Source organism: Cygnus olor, chromosome 4, assembly GCF_009769625.2.
Source record: "Cygnus olor isolate bCygOlo1 chromosome 4, bCygOlo1.pri.v2, whole genome shotgun sequence".
Classification (NCBI taxonomy): Eukaryota; Metazoa; Chordata; class Aves; order Anseriformes; family Anatidae; genus Cygnus; species Cygnus olor.
In genome coordinates, this window is record NC_049172.1 from 2,663,491 (window position 1) to 2,685,593 (window position 22,103).

At 38.8% G+C, this 22,103-nt stretch overlaps 1 protein-coding gene and 1 long non-coding RNA gene across 3 annotated transcripts in view; one reads left to right on the forward strand and one right to left on the reverse strand.

Annotated features, from left to right (window-relative positions):
* The window catches only part of LOC121069024, a 64,365-nt gene that overhangs the window by 30,721 nt on the left and 11,541 nt on the right, over nt 1-22,103 (forward strand). The gene's annotated exons all lie outside the window — the stretch shown is intronic.
* The window catches only part of ANK2 (ankyrin 2), a 166,016-nt gene that overhangs the window by 6,667 nt on the left and 137,246 nt on the right, over nt 1-22,103 (reverse strand). Inside the window, 10 exon segments of the mRNA XM_040554653.1 lie at nt 98-262; nt 1,440-1,523; nt 1,959-2,051; nt 3,814-4,099; nt 6,115-6,397; nt 8,685-8,831; nt 9,293-9,424; nt 11,554-11,628; nt 16,797-18,782; nt 21,188-21,209. Of these exon segments, the coding sequence (XP_040410587.1) occupies nt 98-262; nt 1,440-1,523; nt 1,959-2,051; nt 3,814-4,099; nt 6,115-6,397; nt 8,685-8,831; nt 9,293-9,424; nt 11,554-11,628; nt 16,797-18,782; nt 21,188-21,209 (3,273 nt within the window).

Sequence of the window (22,103 nt, forward strand, 5' to 3'; positions counted from 1 at the left end):
AATCTTATACATCTTATTGCCATAAGATGTAGCTATTAGGTACACTGGTGGGCGTACTGCAGCTTTGTACCCTCACAAGGAAAGTGGATGATCTGACCTCTGACTGTTCACTGTCACTCTTCAGCACAACCCGTTTTACAACTTTGGAATAGCCATCTCCTTCTTCAACAGTGACAGGTTTTTGTGGTGTTCCTTGCATTATGATGTCTTCTTTTTCTGTGCCATCTGGAGAAACATATCGCCGGATGATCTTTCTAGTGACCTGAAGGAATGAAATAGAGCTTTGTCCCAAAATAATTAACAATTCCTTCTTATTCTCTATACAGAACTTTCTACTCAAAGGGCATCTTTCCTACACAGAAAAACCTACATAGATGGTTCAGCATTTTAGTCTTTAACACACATTCTCACAAATACCTATAGTAAAGCTGCACATTGATGCACTGGCCCTGCTTTGTTTATCCCACAGCAAAGCTTCCATACACTTACTTCACAAATGGAGTGAAGATATATACAGATATGAGAATGACTGTCTAAAATGGTAGTTACTATTAGAAGAAGCAGTATAGCCTCTTAGAGAGAAAACAGTTTACAACAGCATAACTGCTAAAAGTCATTTTTAGACTGGCTTTTTCAAAAGTATTAACTAATTAAAAGGCTTCTGAAAGTAAGAGGTTATCAACTTTGCTACCGAGTACTTAGAACTAGATCTGCAGAGGGACTTGGTCATTACACTATTATTGCTTGTGGTACTAACACTGCTGCCCTAGTGAGCTAGAATTAACCCACTTAAGAGACCTAATCTGGTGCTTAAGCTTTCTAGGCAGTGGCAAGCCAAACGCAGAGCAGCAGAAGGGCTCAAGATGAGATAAATCTGTCAGAAGGATGGCTACGCATCTTTCTGTGGACACATTTCCATATGCTTTCACAGCTCCTTCTGACAAGACATTCTGTGCCATAAAAACTGAACTGTATGTACAGCTACAGAAATTCAGGAACCTGCTTGGGCACAGCTGAGTGAAGATTTCAAGGACCTAAAGTCTGGATTTAGGTGATTTATGGATCTAGCCCCCCATTAGTTTCATTAATATGAGTACGCTTATACTCTTAACTATTTATTAAAACAAAACAAAACAAAAAAAAAACACCAGCAGTTCCTCAGAAATGGTCAGGTCTATGTAGAATTCATGCAGGTCTATGTAGAATTTTCAATGGATTTATGTGGGAAAGTTAAACAATATGTCATGTTAAGTTATAAAAAAATATAAAACAGAATAATCCAAATCTTCACATTTTGGAGTCTCTCACGAACAGAAATTCTGGTTTCTTCTATGTTCAATTTTTAAAAATCATGCCCCTTTACAAAATAAAATTGGGCATGTATGTGGATTTATTTATTCTTCCTTTAAAGGATAGTAAGAAGGTAGCAAGGGGTGTACCTTCTTTACCACTGTCTGGCCATGTTCATCTGTATATTGCTCTTCTGTGACTGTTTCTGGTGGCATTTCAGGCATGCTATCAGCCTGTATGACAAAGAACATAATTTAAGGAAGCAATGTCTTAATGTAGGTAATTATTTTTTTTAAATAAGCAACTTTTAAAATCAGTTAGAATAAAATTGAGAAATGTTAGAAAGAAATCGTTCTGCACTTGAATACCTAAAGACGTGCAAAGGAAAGTTACATAATGGACAGGCAAACGTGTTAGTTGACTGTGCTGCATATTGTCCTCCTCTTACTGAGGTGTTTAATGGGATGTAGAGTTGTGTTAGCAGTATTACTACAATCCTCTTTTCAAGAAGAGGTATTAGAATGGTTTATCTAATGACCACGCATTATTCAGGAGCGTTGCAGCTTCAGGTGCAATACCAGCCACGTGGTTCTCTCAGCATCACTCCTGAAGCTATTACACCAGACATTAGACACCGCTGGCTCATGCAATCATTCAACACTCAGTACCTGAATAATCACCCGGCGACGAATGACCCTGGTAGTTACCATCTCGTCCTCGTCCGAGCTGGTCTCCAGCTCGCCTAACTCCTCTGCTAGCTCCTATTGAAAGCGTTGAAGCAGTGCTCTGTTGTATGCAGTGCTAGCACTACTTACAGGCTCTGTCTTGTTTTTATCTAAAACCATCGTCTCTTCTGAAAACTTGCGCTTTCAGGATTTTGCCTCTTACCTGACTTCAATCTGTAAAACACTTATGTGGGGGCAGGGGGGAAGCTTTGGCCACTTGACTGTATATTAGTTGTTCATTAGCATGTTGAAAGAAGATCAGTCTTTGTGATATTAATTCTATAAGATGGTCTTAGTTGTTTCAGTGCTCTTAAGGTTGCCAGAGACAAGCCTGAAATATGTTGTATGACATGGCTGAGATGAACCAGACAGTATTACTAACACCAACTCTGGCATTCATATGTATTGCATATGTTTTCTGCATTGCACAGAAAATTGTATGAAAGTCTTTTAGTCCTCCATACTAAGAAGTGCATAGCATAGCATACAGACAGTAGGACTGAACAGCTTTAACTAGAGGTGAATGTACCAACAATCTCAGCACTGGAAAGAAAGGTCAATAAAAGTTAGTTTAAGTGTTGAGGTTCTCCTGCCCAGGGAAGAATTCAAAATTTAAATGAAGAGGTCAGAAGGCAAAGAGAAGCTGAAAAGAACTACTTGGAAAACATCTACAATATAAAAGCATAAGGGGGAAAATAAATAAAGTCGGTGGGGTGGGGTGGGTTTGGGGGAGATGAGGATTATTGTAGTGATTAAGTAGTACATTATGCTTGACAGCAGCCGTTGTATTGAGTCCTATCATAGCTAAGCTTTCAACATCACATTTATCCTATGCATTTTATATTCAGCATTCTTCTGAGATCCCAGAAGCAGATCTGTGAGACATCACTCTAGAGGTGGTACATTTGGCAACATAAACAGTGAAGAAAGAAGAGTCTGTTCCTAGGTGAATGTCAAAACAGGAAACCAATTCTGCTTAAGAACTGTTCTTTCTCTGCTCTGACTTCACTGATGAAACTAATTTCCTGCTCAATTATGCCTTCTGTTCTGACTTAAAACAGGCAAAAAAAGCTGTTTATTCTTAAACCTAATCTGCCGAGTACCTTAAATTCCCCTGAAAGCCATGTAGTTGCTCTCCTTTATTCCCTCTGGACTTCTCACCAAATATGCAAGAAGGTTCCTTTGCCTTACACAGCCAAATGACCTACCTCACATACATTTTGCTCTCCTCTTCCATCTCCTGTCTCCATTTCTCTTTACTGCTTGCATGCTACATAAACACCATTCTCAAGTTTTCTTCCAGTGCATCTTTAGTCTTCTGCAATGTACATCCTGCTGCCTTTTTTTTCCATCTCACTAAGTTTACAACATTTTTCATGTCATTCTTCATGATGCTCTGGGCCAGTCTTGTCTTCTTGAGCTTTTAACACTGTAATTCTGCCTTTTGTACATCTATTTTTCAGCATTCACTTGTACATGGTTTGCTTCTGCATCTGTTACTTATACCAAGTAACTCTTTCCCACATGCATGGACATAACTGCCACAGACCAAAGGACAAGTAAGGGTAGCAAAACCAGAATTACAGTTTATAGACTTTAGGATCTTGGTTTTGCTTCTGCTATCAAAACCTCTACACAAATGACTATAGCTTGCCCTCAGAACCACAGAGGAAAGGGAAAATGGCTCAGTTGCAGATGAAGATTAATCAGGCTCATAGAAAATATTCCCATCTTAAGAATGACAGGACATAAAGCTTGTCCACTGTGTGAATTACTTTGAGGAAAAGTTGGTATTTACCTTTTCCAAAGATTCCTCCTCGTAGCCACTTCCAAGCTTTTCTAGCTGTTCATCAGTTGACTCCACTATCACTAGACTAGTTCTCCTTGGAGAGACGTCATCCTGATGGAGCTCAGGCTCCTCGGGCTCTTGGATGATGGGAGATTCACCACTCTGCGAAGATGATGGGGAACGTGGGCATGATTTTTCTCTCTCTTCCTTTGCCACGCTGAAGCATGCAGATTTTTCACTTGCTGCCTTTCCAGTTTCTGGTGCTGCAGACTGCTCTGTTCCTGGAGTTGTGACACTGTCAATTACAGGTTCAAGAGTTTTATCAGATAACTGTAGTCCAACTCTGCTGCCAGGGTGACTAAAAAGGGTCACTTCAGACTTATGGTGATTGTATTAACATTAACCGTTTCACTGCCTAGAATCACCTGTTGAGGCTTGCTTTTCTCTTTTCATACATATATGTGTGTGTGTATATATGTATGAAAAGAGAAAATATATATATATATATTTTCTATATATATATACACACACACACGTAGAGAAAAAATATATATATATTTTCTATATATATATATACACACACACATGTAAAAACAGTGAGCCTGCAAGAATTACAGCTTTAACTTTTAAAACTTCTTAGATATTTTGGAGCTAGCATCTACACGCATTTTGTTTTTCCTCTTGTCCTAAAAATTAACAGAGGAAATTGCTAAGTCTTACTAGTTGTGAGTCCAGATTCCTTTCTACATAACCAATCCCATGACTAGATAACAGTAATAGATTAACTTGCATGTGTATGCGTTGTTTTTTTTCCTGGTATAAGTTGTGTTTTGACAATTTATTGTGCTCCCCTAACTATTGACCTCCACACAACTGTGTTCCAAAGAAAGAAAACATTTAATTGTAGTACAAGTTAAACAGCATTGATCTGGCCTTTTTTCCCTTTCAGTGGGCTATATGCATTATTGTAGAATTTCTCTTCTCATAAAAGCTTCCTTTTCTTATAAAGCTACTTACATCTAGCCCAGTTTTCATCCTAGTTCAAACTAGACGTGAAGTACAGCCATTTTCCCCTGTCATTACTACTCTCATTTTAGCATTGGCAATACTGTCTCAATATTTTTTGTCTTTGGCGAAAACAGTAGTTTTAAGGAATCCATGCTCTGACTGCACAATACACACAAATAGCTTATTGACATTTCTATCAGCTGTCAGTATTTGCAGATAAGTTATTTCTCTTCCGTAACCTTAATAATACCTGTGATAGTCCGCTCTGTGTGTATGTGTTTGTTGGTTTTATTGTACTGGACTTTGTTATTTCTGTACAGAATTGTGCCACTTCTGCAGCTAAAAACACACCATTAAAAATTACCCTCTATTCCTCAAAAGCATTTGTTTCCTTCCTTATGCAAATCACTAGGAAGTACTGGTATTTTTGCATATCAGTGCAACCTAGGCCTACCTTGGATGCTTGTTTCTGTCTCCCACCCTCTCTTCAGGTTGTAAAACCTCCCTGTTCAGAGCTGCATCTCCACATCAAAGCTAATTGCTCCTAGGAAAATGACCTATTTGGAAGGGAATCCTCCCTATTTTGCTAGCCCATGAACACCTGAATCAACCCTGCAAAGAGTTGTCACTGTGGATGCAAGGTTAGTGATGGGTGGGAAGAAAGAAACTTGATCCTTTTCAGGTCCTTTTCCAAATGAAACCAACTCCACTGACAGCCCTGAATCAGAATTCAAAGCTATGCTATACAAGTCCTTTAAGTCTGTACTTCATCATGTGGTGTTCCTTTAAGTACTTTTGCCTTGTCTGTACAAAACCCTCTCTGTTCCTTCCGCCATCTGAAACTGGCTTGTAAAAATCTAGTTGCAAATATGTAGTTAGGAGTTTTGCAAGTAATGATTAAGTTAGGAAAAATTTGCCTCAATTTAAAAAGCCATCCTCAAGTTGAAGAAAGGGCCCTCTAGTGTTAATTCCATCAAGTTTATATGTTAGATGGCAAGTAATGTTAAAAAATACAGTTTGACAGAAGAAAGCCCGCGTTATCCCTCTTTTCTTTCATACATATTGAACTAGATTATTACTGTATGTTCACAGTGGAAGATTGACTTTCCCTCCCAGTCTTTAAGGCTTCCACCACATTGATTAAGAAGTCAAGCCTACAGAAGGAACTCATGAACTACTATGCAGAATTGAAGGAGAATTCTAGTGAGTACATCTGTTTCAAAGAAAACTGTAAAATCCTCTTATTACAGAGAAGAGAGAATCTATTCCACATAGGTCTCATTTTGGTCTTGTGACACTTACAAATACTCATGTTGTGAAGCAGATGTTTTTTCTGGCACATCCTGGGGTTTCCCTGAGAATTCAGATTCTACTTGTTCCTTGTGTGCTTGTCTCAGGAGCTCAGCCATTGACAGTTCTGCCTCACTCCTGGGAGTGCTGTCCTGGAAAGGAGAGAAACTAACAGATACGTCTTCCTCGGAGACAATAGGAGGGTGTTCAGTTGGGTCACTGTCTTTAGATATTCTGTGCTGTTGTTCTTGCTTATGTCTTGAACTGAACAGTTCCTCTTGTAGTGCAGAAAACCCTTTGAAAACAGAAATGAGAAATATCATTACAAGTCTCATTAGAATGCAGAAAGTCACTTCAATTCTCCACGTGTGTTTATAATCCCTGGAAGGAATAAATTACCTGAAATTTTTAGACAGCTTGAGTGGGAGAGCATATAAACTCTCTAAGCAGTAGAAGGAACACTGGATTATCACTACAACTGCCAAATAATTAATCTTGACAGTAATAGGCAAAATAAAATCTGCCCAGAAATCTACCTACACCAATTAATCTCAAACCTTCCCAAAGTATGAAAGATTTGCAACAGTGTTTTTTTGTTTGTTTGTTTGTTTTCCAGCAAACTGGAACCCATTTTAGTGACTTTTCCCCCCATCCCTGATGTAGCTGCTTATGGAAAAAATAATTACACAGGTCCATAGCTTGTGTAGTTATAAATACTATACAAGTATGGGAAAAGAAATTCATACATACCTAGGTGCAAAGGCTAGCTAATTCGTATGCATCAAAATAATTCTTAAAAACAAACAACCCTTCTCTCCCTCTCCCCCAAACACATTCTCAAAGCATAGGTTCTAATCCTGCAGAAGATGTAAAATAACATGTGCATTTGTATTCCACAGGCTACAAGTCGTAAGCTTTTGTTTTTCTTCACTAACCCCATTCAGTAGAAACCTGCTGAACTCCAAAGAACAGCTTGGTGGAAAACATAACTATTTGTTCTGAATTTGAGCAAGATATGGAGGTTAACAAACTGATCCGTTGTTGTATTTGAATGCTAATTACAGCAAACATAAACTATTCCTACATCATCTACATAAATACGGGATGTTTGTGACTGTCTTAATACTTTACCAAGCTACTAGTTCAATACTAAGTTAAGGGTGTAAAAGTATCGCTTCCAAAAAAACAAGAGAATTTTACTTCACATAATTTGGAGGTCTTTCTTTAATGTACAACTATTGATCTACTCTGAACTTCTATTCAGCATCATAGCAGAATTACAAGTAATATCCTGGATACCTGAATCTAAACGCTTTTACGAAGCACTGACCAGTTTTCCTTTTACAAATCTTGATCAAATTCTAATGTAACCTTATCTTTTATGAAAGCAGATGTGTGAGCAAAAAATAAACTGTACATAAGGATGAGGGGATCGAGTGCACCCTCAGTTAGTTTGCAGGTGACACCAAGTTAGGTGCGTGTGTCGATCTGCTCGAGGGCAGGAAGGCTCTGCAGGAGGATCTGGATAGGCTGGAGCGATGGGCTGAGGTCAACTGTATGAAGTTCAACAAGGCCAAGTGCCGGGTCCTGCACCTGGGGCGCAACAACCCCAAGCAGAGCTACAGGCTGGGAGATGAGTGGTTGGAAAGCTGCCTGGCAGAGAAGGACCTGGGAGTACTGGTTGATAGTCGGCTGAATACGAGCCAGCAGTGTGCTCAGGTGGCCAGGAAGGCCAACAGCATCCTGGCTTGTATAAGAAACAGTGTGGCCAGCAGGGCTGGGGAAGTGATTGTCCCCCTGTACTCGGCTCTGGTGAGGCTGCACCTTGAGTACTGTGTTCAGTTTTGGGCCCCTCACTACAAGAAGGACATGGAGGTGCTCGAGAGAGTCCAGAGAAGGGCAACGAAGCTAGTGAGGGGTCTGGAGAACAAGTCTTATGAGGAGCAGCTGAGGGAACTGGGATTGCTCAGTCTGGAGAAGAGGAGGCTCAGGAGAGACCTCATCGCTCTCTACAGGTACCTTAAAGGAGGCTGTAGCGAGGTAGGGATTGGTCTATTCTCCCACGTGCCTGGTGACAGGACGAGGGGGAATGGGCTAGAGTTGCGCCAGGAGAGGTTTAGGTTGGATATTAGGAAGAACTTCTTTACTGAAAGGGTTGTTAGGCATTGGAATGGGCTGCCCAGGGAAGTGGTTGAGTCACCATCCCTGGAGGTCTTTAGGAGATGTTTAGATGTTGAACTTAGTGATATGGTTTAGTGGAGGACTTGTTAGTGTTAGGTCAGAGGTTGGACTCTGTGATCTTGGAGGTCTCTTCCAACCTAGATGATTCCGTGATTCTGGAAGTATTAGCAGCAGTTTCTGGCAACATTCCTTTACTTGCTTTATAAGAATCTGCTAATGCAGAGATTTTTGACCTAGAGACCTGTGCACTGTCATGCTTGCCTTCATCCATCTTATCTGTGCTTTCAAAATCAGGTTCTAGTGCTCAGTCCTAAGAATTAACAGCCAAACATTTCAGAACAGGAGCTAGATCATAGATGAGATAACCTGAGCAGCCTGTGACTGTATCAGGAGATGTTTACCTTCACTATGGTCCAATCCTATTGTTTGTTCAATTTCCGCATACGTGCGAGTTCCGTGGACTTGCATGGAGTCTATGCCGCTGGTCTCCATTAGGTGAACAATATCCATTCGGTTGATTTTTGTAAGACACTGGGTAAGATTTGTATCTGCGGCATTAAAATGACACCATGTAGCTGAATTAAGAACTTCACATGCTCTCCTTTCTATTTTCAATATGAATTATGTATGTAGGATACTGATTTAGAAGCATGGCTATGTAAGATTTACTTAAGGGCCACACACAAAAATTACCTCTAATCTAGTCTTTCCTTTCACAAATTGGTTTAGTTCCCCCAAGTATTTTTTTAGTTTAGGAAAAGAAACTTCAGTATTTTTCCACTCTTGCTTTGCTATAAGGTGTTCTCCAAATGAACAATATTAAACTATTCCCTCTTACAGAATCCTACGATACACCACATTATACGGACAAGCTTAAAAATAGAACCCAACCTATAGCCATTCTTCCTATTGCCTAAATTTTAAACATATTTTCTTTTTTGGATTATAACACACATTGGTCCACTTGTATATTGGAGACAGTGTAGATGTACTATAACTGGTAATGAACCTGTTGCATGTTTCCCATCCCTTTCAAGCCAGTACTTGAGGAGTGCATGGCTCTGGTCTTGAAGTGAATTAGGATTTTCAATCCTGATTTGATGAATTTGCTCTTCTGTGAAATCCAGTTCTCTTGCTAGCTCTGAAAAAGAAATCATTTTCTGTAAATATGTCTTTTATTTTTTTTCCCCACCTTACATCTATTTTACAGTCGTCTGCATAAAAATAGATTACAAACTTTTCTGACACCCATTTCTCTTTGTTTCCATGTACCTTGTTATGTTTAGAGACACTGTTAAGCAAGAGGTTCAAGACAAAGTCAGAATTGCATTATGCCTAGAAGTGATGGGTCTATGCGAGCTTTTCTGTGTGCACCATTTCTCAGAGATACAACCCTACTGACAAAACCATGACAGAGTACCATGCTCTGTCAAAAGCACCATGCTCACCAAATCCAGTGAAAGAATTGATTTTGAATAATGGCATTTTGCACGGCTAGATTAAAGCGTAATCATATTACTCCCATGGACTTGTTTCATCAAAAGAAAAGTAAATGCCTATGAATCACAGCCGAGAACCAAAAACCAAAATGTGAAGCTAATAACCAGTATCTTTCTGACATAGCATAGGCTCAGACTGCAGTCCAGAAAAGAGAAATGTCTTTAACAGTCTGTAGCCCATCTATTATACCCAGAATGAAGGTCAGCTTTCTCCCACCAAACTAAGACATGACTGTAGGTAGAAACAGGTAATCAAATGATTTAAAGCCATGGAGAAATTAAGAGATTCCTACTATTACTCCTGTTCTCCAGACTTCTGCTTCTCTCACAAAGAAGGATTCATACTCTATTCCGCTGTAATTATAACTATGGTGGATGATGGAGGGTGCCACGTTTTAATGGAGAGGGGAACCCTAGTCCCCAGGCCCCAGATACACTTATTTCCAAACTGGCTTGTATACTGGTGCAACTGTAAACTTGAACAAATACACAATAACATTATATCAGATTGAAGTTCTAGGTAGTCAAGTAAATTTGAACAAAAACCAACCACTGTTTTATCCCTCAAAGTAACATTTGACACAGCAATTTTTACCATAATCAATCTTTATCGTAACACAAAACAGGAATACTTTTGCAGGTGTATTTCTCTGTCCTCTCCAAAATTCTGTAAAATACAGAATTGTCTGTTTTGATGAGTATCCATTTTTTCTAGTTTTGTTTTCAGATCAGTCTAGTCATTTCTATTAATTAAAAAAAAAAAAAAAAAAAGAAGAAAATCAGCATATTCCTAATCTGTTACATTGCATAAATCCAAGTCCTACTGACTTCAAAGATAATCCATCTTGGGAAAAGTGACATATGCTTCCAGTGTCCTCTATAGACTGAAATAGAGAAATATTGAAATAGAGGACAGGAAAGGAGGAGATGAGTAAAATGTACAAAAATGTCAGTGATATTTTGTTATTCTCTGAAGATGCTTATAAAAACAGTATAGAGCGCAACCTTAATTACCAAGTAGTTAACACTTTTTTTTTTTTAATGCAATTCTTCTTTAACCACTAGAACCCCACTTACTTTCATCAGTGTGGTACTGCTCTAGGGTTAGATACAAAAAAGCATAGACCTGATTTAAATTTTTGTTGGATGGCACAGCTTAACATAGCATAGAGATTTCTCCATAGCTCTTTCCTTGTAAATGCTTTTGGGATGATTTTCAGTGACACAGATCTGCATTTCATTCTCTGCTACTTTAACTTTTCCCCCGGAACGTTAATTGTGCTGTCTTGAAGTGATTGTTACAAATATGACCCTTTTCATTTCTTTTTCCTCTGCACATAGAAAAGAAAGAAAATAGCTTCCATAAAAAAGAAGCTGATGTAACCTTTCCCCATAGCGGTCTTCCAGCTCAGGATTTCCAGAACACAAGTGATGTTCGTTCATCTATATTCTAGTCAGTTTATGTTCTAGAGTCATTGCACTTTCCAAGAAAGTGTAAGGTAACGTATGCCAACTCTTTGTCACTTTCTCATCCTAGGAGCTTTCCCTCTGGAGATACCACAACAAATACAGAGGAGTTACCTCTTCATCTTAGTTCTTACCTAACAGGCTAGAGGAATCTTAGTAATCAGCAAACAATCTAGTTCCTATAAGCTACTGAAGTATTTCTATGAAACAGCTTTAGAGAATGAGGAAATCATCTGAAAGAAACACGAAAACATTTAGGAATGCTCGCCTTGTTTCTCACTAGAATAGATAACATGCATTTTACCTGTCCAACTGAATCCAAGGTGATCAGCAATGTGGGCCAGTCTTTCCTCTGTCCTTTCCTGATCATCCTGTTGATCTAAAGGTCAAAGAGAACAGCCACAAGTTGTCTTTTACAAATCAAAAAGCATTTCCATAGGTGATAAAGACCTAGAAGGGATAGCATTTTTTTCTGACTGCTCTAATCTAAACATGGACAGGCTGCTACAACTGGGTAGTTATAGTAAGGATTGCAAATCTCCAGGTCTTACAAAAAAGAAGAAAAAGGTAGCTTGATTTTTCAAAAGTACAGATCTGTCTACCTTTCCCATTTGAAAATCAGGCTTTAATGTAAAAATCTAAATAAGGAGTGAAGTGCCTACTCTACTATTTTATCCAAGCATTTTATTCTAAAACTTCATTCTAACATTAAGGTGAAGACTAACTAAGTTAAGAGCTATAATTTTCCATGCCTCCTTAGTAAATGCCAAGGTTGCAAAATTCATCTGGACTGGTGCTTCTAATTGCTTTCTTTCTGTGGTAGCGAAACTTTTGTTCAAACAGTCCATATGGCATTTCATGTTATGGTTTGCATTTGGAAAATATTAATTTAAATGTCTTTGACTCTTTCAACTAGGGAGTGATACAAAAGACTTACATTGAAGGCAAGGAAAAATCAGACATTCATTCACCAGTCTTTGTTTATTTCAGAAACAGTGAGACTCACTGTTTCTCCCATCCCCAAGGCTAATTTGAGGATGTCAGAATTTGAGTTTTGATTTTCCCTGAATGAACACATGGATTGCAAAATCCCACATTCAGAAAATTGCTTAAAGTTGGTGAAATATGGTTTCATTGTAGCTACTGGATTTCCATCACAGTTACCCAATGGCAATATGCAACTAAGCGAGGGGAAGACCAAACACCAGACAACTTTTACTTAAGTTTCTGGTGACACAGAATTTTCATGAGAGAGAAATGGCCAAAAAAAGGAATAAGACAAACTTGATTCTTCAAAGCTTCCGTATGTTTCTTTGGGTAAAAACAAAAGAGAAGATGGATTTGCCTGTTCTAGTTTCAATTGATGCAAAAAAAAAATCATTACTAATAAAAATAGGGGCAGGGAAAGCCAAAAGTCAAAATGTATATGACCTGAAGGATCAGTTTAATGGTAAATACATATTTTTAGAAGTGTTTTTGTTTAAGGTAACACTTCCCATAAGTACACATGGCTTGCAATCTTGAGATTATTTCACAGACAAGAAAAATACAGACAACACAAAAAACAAACACAGCTTATAGAGGGAAAAATCCCAACACAACTAACCACCAAAAGCTTAAAAGAAAATACCACACGTTACACACATATATACAAACTTACATATACACACGCACACCAAAGAAAACAAGAAACAAAAAGTTTAATTTATGACATGCGTCGCACAGGGAATCCCAGTCGTTGGCAAATACCTTCAGCATGGTCATGGATATTGTCATCAGGGATACGTTCAATCTGAGTCTCTACAGACTCATCCCAAATGGGTCTGGTGTCAAAGATGTCTTCAGGAACTGACTGCTGAGTCTCAATGGATGGCACATTTTCAATAACTGAAACTTCTAGGGCACTACTGCTTTCGTCATCTGAAACTAATTCTTGTTCTCTCTCTGACTGTGTGAGTCTTTCCACTAACTTAGAAGCTTCATCACTAATTTCTTCAAAGAATTCTATGGAGTTTTTGTAAAGGTCAAAAAAATGTTCCTTACTTTCTTTTGTAGGACTAAAAGCACTGTGGGAGGCTGTAGTGCTCCTGCTTTTAACTGGCAACCGTGATGAAAATACCTTGAGTCTTCCTGTTGTTGCCTCCTCTGAATCTAGCTCAACCTTCATCTCCCTTTCCCTCTCCCTGGCCTCTGCTTCTGCCTCTGCGTAACTCCTAGCTTTTATTGAGCGTTTAGTCTTTGGGTCCATGAAAACACTTGCATCAGATTCAGATTTACTTCGGTTATCTTGTTTCATAGGTAGTTTGCTTGTCGTGTCAAGAGCTTTGGGTGACTCTAGCTTGTGGACAGATGTGTCTGTAGATGTATACTGTTGTTCAGCTCTTTGGAGCGCTGCTTTGACAGGAATTTTAGACTTTGGTTTTGCTTGGTCATCTTTTCCTTCACACTGCAGACTGTCGAGAAAGCCATCAGTGGGAAGGCTCTCGTCTTCTGATTGTTGCAATGACTGTGATGCAGCAGCAGCTGTTCTTACAGGAATTTTGGATTTGCTTTCACAAGAAGGCACTCTCTCCATTAAAGCAGTAGGGATTTCAATCACAGATCTCTGTTCCTCTGGTGAAGAGTCTGGGGACTCATCATCCTGTTCAGAACAAACAAATCTAGTGACTTTGGAAAAATCTAACTCGTCTTCTACCACAGACTGCTCAGGAGACATAGGGCAAGGCACCTGACTGCTATCAACCATGTCAGTCTCCGCTCTGGAGAAGGGCTCAGCTTCAGAGGCAGCAGTTTCTTTCTTTGGTGATTTTGAAGAAGCTGAAATACCCATTTTAATTGGAATTCTGGATTTAAGCTCTGCTTTTGCAGTGCCTATACTGACACCTTCACCACTCGTTTCTTCTGATTTATCACAAGACTCAGATGGTGAGGGTGAACCTTTCAGTGTATCTTTTCCTTGTATATCTGAGCCCTCTGATTCTGAAGGGGGAAATGGATCTGGTAAGCTCTCTGGCTTAGAAGATTCCACTTCTGCTGCTTCTTTCATTTCTTCACATAAAGAAACTTCTTCCTGAGGCTGCTGCCCCATTTGGAAGAAGTGAAAACTTTCATCTGGATAGTTCCTTTTGGTCATGTCAATGGCTCCACTTCTAGTCATTTCAAACAACTTTCCTTCCTGAAAAAGAAAAGGATTTTGTTCACTAAGTGGTGTCCCTTCTTCCGTGGGTGTTCTGGCTGGTGTTGTATCAGGTGTTGTGCCTTGGGATCGCCTGTCTACCATCAAACCAAATATCTTTTGTTCCTCTTCTTTCACCCGAGCTTCAAAAGCTTCATCATCTTCACGTATTTCACTCCACATGTCAGAATCCACATCAGTTTTGGTGATGACAACTTGACTGATCAATTTTTCTGTTTCATCTCTTATATCATCAAAGGTGGATTCAGTTAACTTTGTGGAATCTGATACTGAAGACCCTGGTGAGATTTTCTGAAATAAATCCTCTGGTTTTGGTTCTATTTCCATATATACTTCCTCTGAAGACTGATATTCGCTACCCGTGTCTCTGCTAAGCAAAATGGTACCACTCTGATCTTGTTCTTCTTCAATAGAATAGTCTTCCCTAGACAGCAGACTTTGACCAGATCCTACCTTAACTTCACAGTCAGTAAAAAATTGTTCAGAGGACACATTTTCATAAGGGCTTACTATATGAGGCGCACTACTTTCAGCAGCACCCACAACACAACTTTCAAGTTCCACCCTTTCAGTGGTGAGGGATGAATACTCTGGCAAGGGTTCCTCAATACGAATATCTCCTTGAGGTGTTTCAAAATCTGTATCTACTTCTGCCAAATCACTCCCCAAACCAGAATGGTCAGTGGGATCACCTTCAGTCAGTTTGCCATCTTGTGGCACAGAGTACTCAGTGGTACTGTGTCCACAAGAATCGTCATCTACTTTCTCAAACACCGCTCCTTTAGCAATGAGATCTGAGCGTGTTAACAGTGTGGTGCTTTTGATACCACTTTTGTTACTATCATATTGCTCTAGTGTTGTTGAAGACTCAACATGAACTTCTCTGTGAGACCTGTCACCAAAAGAATGGCACAGAGCACCCTGCAATTGCGTGACTGGGGCATTAGGACTAACTGTCTCACTGTCATCTGTGCTATCACATCTTGATTTGTCAGTTTCTGCTGGTGCACAACCATCAGAATGGCAAGTGCCAGATTCTCGTGTGGAAGCCTTACAGCCGTCCCCAAGGATATATGGTTCCTCTTTGTCATCTTCTGTTGGTTTATCCTGTTCTGCTTTAATGGCACCTATCCTGGAAGAACATTGTTTTGAATCAATAGGTTGAAAACCTGCTTCTTCAGGGCTAGAACTGGAGTCAATACTGGATGGTAATGGTGAAGGTGGTTGCACTCGGATCGTGGGCTCCATTAAGAAACCTGAGTCAGCTTCTTTTTTAAGCTGGGTCAATTCTGGCTCGCTTTCTGAAGAGGAAGAACTCTTTCTAGATTCAGCTGAAGACATCACCACTGTAGGTATATCTTTTTCTTCAACAGCTGTTGACTCTGGTTCTTCAGCTTCACATGCAACTTCTGAATCAGCAACTGCAGAAGATTCATCTTGCTTACAATCCTTTTTGTAATCTCGTTTCTGCTTTGCTTCTTGTTCTAATTCATCAAACATTTTGATTTTGGTTACCATTTTAAACATCTCCTCTTCAGGGGTAAATCTTTTCTTTGGTTCACTTTCAGAATCATCCTCTGGTTCTTCACTGACTTCAGGTATCATGGCCGACTTTCGTATATTTGACAGTGCCTGTGAGTCTGCTGTTTTAGGTGTGATTTCATAGCTAATTTCTTCAGAACTGGGAGTTTCTGGTGAAAGAGGACTTTTCCCTGAACTCTCCATGAGAGATGTTTGCTCTAGACTGTCATCATCAGCACTCCCCTCAGGGTCACGAAGAATCCTGGAACGCACCGATGCCAGCTCTGGACAGGTTTCTCCTTTGCTAAGAACAGACTGAAGAGGACCCTGCCCCAAAATGCCAGCTTTCACTTTTTGTTCTACAGGGCTACTTTCAAGGGAATCACGGCAGGGAGACTCTTTCATAGGACTGGGCTCCAAAGAATCAGGCGTTTTGTGTGATGAGTTATCTTCTAGCACTGGGCTTGCTTCCAATGAGTCTTTATGACTTATAGCCAAAGAGTCATCTGCAACTGGGCTAAAGCTTTCACTATCATGGCTAGCAAGTGAGAGTTCCAATTTCTGGGGACTTCTAACCACAACACGGCGTTCACAGGTTATATCTTTTTCTTTCTCTAAAGCAGTGTCATGTGTTTCAGAAGATTTAGTTAAGTGTGCAGTGGTTCTGGATTCTTTATCCCTGCTAATATCTTTCATTATGGAAGCTGAGCTACTTTCTTTAAGTTTATCGGCCTCTTCTTCAGAGGCTTTAGGTACAAGCTCTTCTGATACATGGTCAGAATGAGACTTACAAGTCTCAGTTACAGCGTCTAGCTGTTTTTCAGTAATACCTTTTTCATCTTCCTTTGGAGAGAGTTCCTTCGGAGAACATGTTTCTGCAGTTCTGTGTGCTCTAGCTGCTCCTTTAGCTTCTTCAATTTTCCCATCAGTTTTCTTTGGTGAGAAGGAAAGGCTTTCAGGGCTCGTTTCTGGAGTCTCTGCCAGCCCCTCATGCTTATAACTTTCCTCAGAGCTGATCTGAGGAGTTCCATCGAGTAGGCTACCTGGAGAATCAGCCACACCTTCATGTTTAAGGCTCTCTGAGCTCCCATCAAAAGCAGCACTTTGCAGAGAAAGAGCAGGAAGGAATCCATCTTTTACATACTCTGTGGGGAAAGCAACGTTGAAAGGACTGGTCAGTACTTGCTCCAAGTTAAGCTCGCCTTCCTCTGTCGCTGAAAGATGTCGGAATTGTTGATATTTGTCATTATCCTCAAGTTCTTCTTTAATGACATCAGAAAAGTCTGTTGAGGTTTTTCTGTCAGGGCTGATCTGAAAGTCAGTATCTGCTTGGTCATCAGAAGTCCTGCCCTTCACAACTGCTGAATCTTTGGCACTTTGATCAACAAATACTGGAGAGAGAGGCTCAGCTGTTGTTTTTTTGCAGCTCTGCTGTTTTACCTGATCTTTACTTACAGCTTTCTTGGTAATTTCAACAGTAGAAATTTGCATTCTTCCTTTTTTTGATTGTGGCTCTTTCTCTGCTTTTACTGTAGTGCTTTGTTTGTCCTTTGGTTTGTCTGTCTTGTGGCTTGTTACTCGCTTTGTTTCACTTTGTGAAGAAACTGTTTTTTTCCGAGTTGTTTCCTTCTCAGGGGGCTGTTGCTTTTGTTTGACAGATTTGTGCTCAAAGAGTCCAGATATATTCTTGGATGGGTCTTGACCCGACTGGAAGGCTTTCATCAGCTCACGAACTGACATGGTCTCTTCAAGTCTCTCAGTCTTAGAAGAAGGTGAAACAGGAGGTTGTGCTTTGTGTGCAACTGGCTTTTTGACTGGTACTGTTTTTTTAGAAGCCTTTTCTGCAGTGCCTTCTCTTGTTTGAATTCTGACAGGTAGTTTTGAACGTACTTTTTGTTCATCTTCCACTCTTTTCTGAAGAGCTTTAACTTTATCTTTTATTGAGCCAATAGGAGTTTCCTCTATGACAGGGGATACAGCTTTAGCCTCAGGAGCAGCTGCCAGTGTTAAGCCTTGATCCTCCTCATGTAGTGACTCATCTGAACTGCTCTTCATTAGTCCTGATTTTTCTTCTTTGCTTTGCACCTTGCTTTCCTTTTGTTTTTGCTTATCTCTCAGTTTAGTTCTAACTGGCTTTTTAATTTCTAAGGCTGGCTTGTGTTGCTCCTGAGGGCTTAGTGTCTCAATTGTTGGAGATTCTTGTCCTCCTTTTTCAGAATCCCTGCTTATTACTACAGCTTCAAATCTCTCTTCTACTAAGTCTTCTTGTAAGGCTTGCGGTTGTACCTCATGAAGAGAAACGTATGTTTTTAAATCCTCACTAAGGTAATCTACCATTCCTGTCATGTCTTTCTTCTCTGTCTCTTTTGTCTCTTTGTCTATCCCAACTTCCACAGAGGTAGGTTCAGTGACTTCTAAAGGAGCATTTCTTCTGGCCTCTTCAATTTCTTCATCGCTGACAATGACCCATTCTTCTTCTACAAATTCTTGTCTGGAAAGGGACTTCTGCATAGCATGCTCTTCTCTGGTGTAGGACCCACCCCTAAGAATTTCATTTACTTTTTCTAAGTCTTCTTTCACCCTTTCAACTATTTCAAAAGGCTCTCCTGGCTCTTCTTCAGTGGGTTTTCCAAGATCTTTCACTTTAATTGAGCCTGATTTATCAGAAGAGTCAGTTGTCAAGATGGCAGTCATTTTGATCAAATCTTGTTTCATCTCAGACACTTCAGACAACAAGTCTGGACTGGCTAGTACAGGGACTTCATTAACCAGATGGCTTTTCAGGATAGATGTTTCTGTAGATTCTGTCTCGTCATCTTTGATGCGAATGAAAAACATTGAAAGTAAAATGGAAATCAAAAATAGAGATTGGAAAATGTAATCAGGACTGAAAATGACAGTCTTTGGTTGCAGTGGTAGGAAGGTCTACAAAATGGACCAGGAATGGTGGATCCACAAGATCTGAGGGTACAAGTGCAAAGCAAAGCTAACACAAAAAAAAAAAAAACTGAAAAGGAAAATGGCAGGAAATAACTTGCTTAACTTTACCAATATAGCACAACCACACATACATTACCAAAGCTGTAACAAACCAAATCAGGACACCATTAAAAAATAAAACAAAACAAACCCACCAACAACAAAATTTAAAATTAAAAACAGAAGAAACACAGTGAAGTTACACAAAGATAGGCATCTCAAGATTGTTCAGATGTTACAGATCAATGTTCAAATAAAAATAAACAAGAAAAGAGGGGGAAAGCATCAGAACTGACTGAAAGTCGATTTCCTCTAAGAGAAAGCCAGCGTTAGCAAACTGTCAGAATAACATTGGATTGTTTTTTTTTTTTTTTAAATGACCAAAATAAAAGTTATAAGTAATTCTGCAATAATCTAAAATATGATCAAATATGTAGAGATCTGAATCAGCTGCAAACCGGCATTTCATCTAAGGGGATTTCACACCTAAACAATGAAACAAACATTCTTTTGTTTTAAGAGGCATGGTCCTTTCCTTGGAACATCCTCATTGACAACTAATGAATTGACTGAGGAAAGAGAAGACAGAAGAAAAGGAGAGATAATAAGAAAAAACTGTGAATCAACTTAGAAGTGATTTCAAAGTTTTAAAAAATGTAATGTATGGCAACCAAAAATCAGACAATCACACTAGACACATACATACAATTTATGTAAGGCAAGTTATTTCCATGCAAAGCAAAGGTGTTGCAAATGCTTCTGTGAATGTAACCTCAGTTAAAAAACAAGAGCTTTAAAATTAATCATATAAATTAAAGATACATGAAGTTATTGTGAAACATACTGTGGTGAAATATTTGTCCAATCTGTACAATCAGTAAACAGTATAGTGGATGCTATGCCATTACTGCCTACTGGGAATATTTAATTTCAGAAAGGACTACTAGCAAATGTATTTTGAACAGAGTTAAACACTGGAGGAATTAAGTTAGTTACGAGCTGAAAGCAAGGCTTAGAAATTGTACGGAATTGTACATTTTTCTTTTAGAGGTAGCATATCATGTAAAACTTGGTATATTTCTGCACTCTGGTCTAAAAGTCAAAGTAGTAATGCAAATAAGGGGAAGCTAGGCAATACATAATTATCTGCATTTCTTTGTAAAAATATCCATGGGGTAACTGAAATTCCATTCTGCTGACTGTACTACAGCGTGTCTTTCCCACCTTGATGAAATTGGTCCTCCTGGTATAAATAATAATGAATTAGAGCAGAAATTGGATATTGGTAATGTTGTTTATCATGGTGAATGCTACTTCCCAGCAGGTTACTGGCTGTTTTGTCACACTAATGTCCTTCTTTCGTTCTCTTGCTGAAGCATTTCTGATTTAGACAAAAGGAGATTACAGGGGAATGGCCATCCATTTGATCTTCAGGACTTTGGTGCTGTTGTCTTTCCAGTTCTAACATGTACACAGTATTAGACAGCAAAATGCAATGTAGGATAAAGGCAAGAAATGGCACTTTAAACTGTAAACAAAAGTCATTCTTTTCCTAAATAGATTTAAGAGCTGTTTTCAAATGCAGTGATCTCTTATTAGAGACATACTTCATATTAAATATATATTGTTTGATTTACATCTTCATTAAAGGAGATCTTTGGCACTATGAACCACTCACCCTCAGATTCTAATAATAATGGATTGATTCTGTATATATGGAGGGTTTATATGGTACACCAAGCTTACAGTTACATTTCCAGTCATATTTCACCACAGTAAAGGGCGGGAGGGGACGGTTAAACAGTCTGATTACTTTGGACAGTATCACTTTTTTGCATGCTTATATTTCATGAGTTTAATGAAATATATCAGGATATTAATCATGTTTTTGCTAAAAAGGATACTGTCATTTATCTCAAATGGCAACAATGTGTATCAACAAATGGACAAAAAATGGAGGGATGAGCATTCATACAAGCAAAATAGCAATAGCGGGATCACTAGGGATGTCAAAGGAAAGTAAATGCTTAGAAAAACTGTTTTAAATTGTATTACTTGTTAATTTATATGTTAAAATGTATTTAATTGGATAACTTTTGATATTACATTGTTTTCTATTACATTTTTAAAGTACTGATGTTATTAGCAATAGCTGTTAAAGCTTAGCTCTCTTTCATGCTTATCTTTATTTTTAACAAGCTTTCACACAAACTTCATTACAGTATTAAAAAATAAGTCTTACTTTTTTCTGAAGTCATATCAACCTGGAAGAGAAAAAAAGGGGAAAATTAAAAAGTTGCAATACAATAAATATATACTCATTCACTAGTAATACTGTTTGAGTCAAATCCACTAAGTATATCAAGAAACACAGACACACTGACTTAAACAGAACCAAGAATGTATTTATGATAATGGTATGCATAATTTAACATATTTAGTGTTTCTAATAACAGAAAAATGTTTACTTTGCTATAGTTATAGTCTAGCACATGAAAAATCTTGCAATGTATTTTATATCAATGGGACTAGCAGCACAGAGGGCCCAAACTTTTGCATTATTGGGTGTGTTGTCACATCGTTCCTAATTCGTTTCTTTTCATTAAAGGGAAAAGTCCAATACGGTCATCTGAAAGCATATGCCCCACATGGATGGCACCTACCATGCTTTAGTCCCAATTTCCTTGTGTATATTCATTCTGAGATCACAGTTTGCATCTTGTCTCTGCTTTTGTGATGATGAAAAGCAGGTGCGAAAAGGACAGCAGACTTACTACTGCCTAGGATTTGATGCTAATATTATCCATTGATACCTCTGAAAGGAAGCAGTGATAGCCCTCAGAAGCCATCTTTTTGATTGATTTATTTTTTTCAGAGCATATAGATTAAAAGGGACATATAAGTTGTTTTCTTTCAAAAGAAAACATAGTCTTTGCTGAGAAAAACATGAAAAAAAAAATCAATGCCAGACTGAAAATTCAAGGAGCGAACTTTTCAAGTTGCCCTGTCGTTTGACTCTTTTTTTCAGTTCTGCTAGCATGATCATTTGTCCACATAAGGAAAAGACTTTTGATAGGCAAACCTGGATGTGCAAAAGTACGCAGACAAAGTTAGAAGTAGCACTACACACTTAATTTTCTCTGCCAAACTTGTGGTAA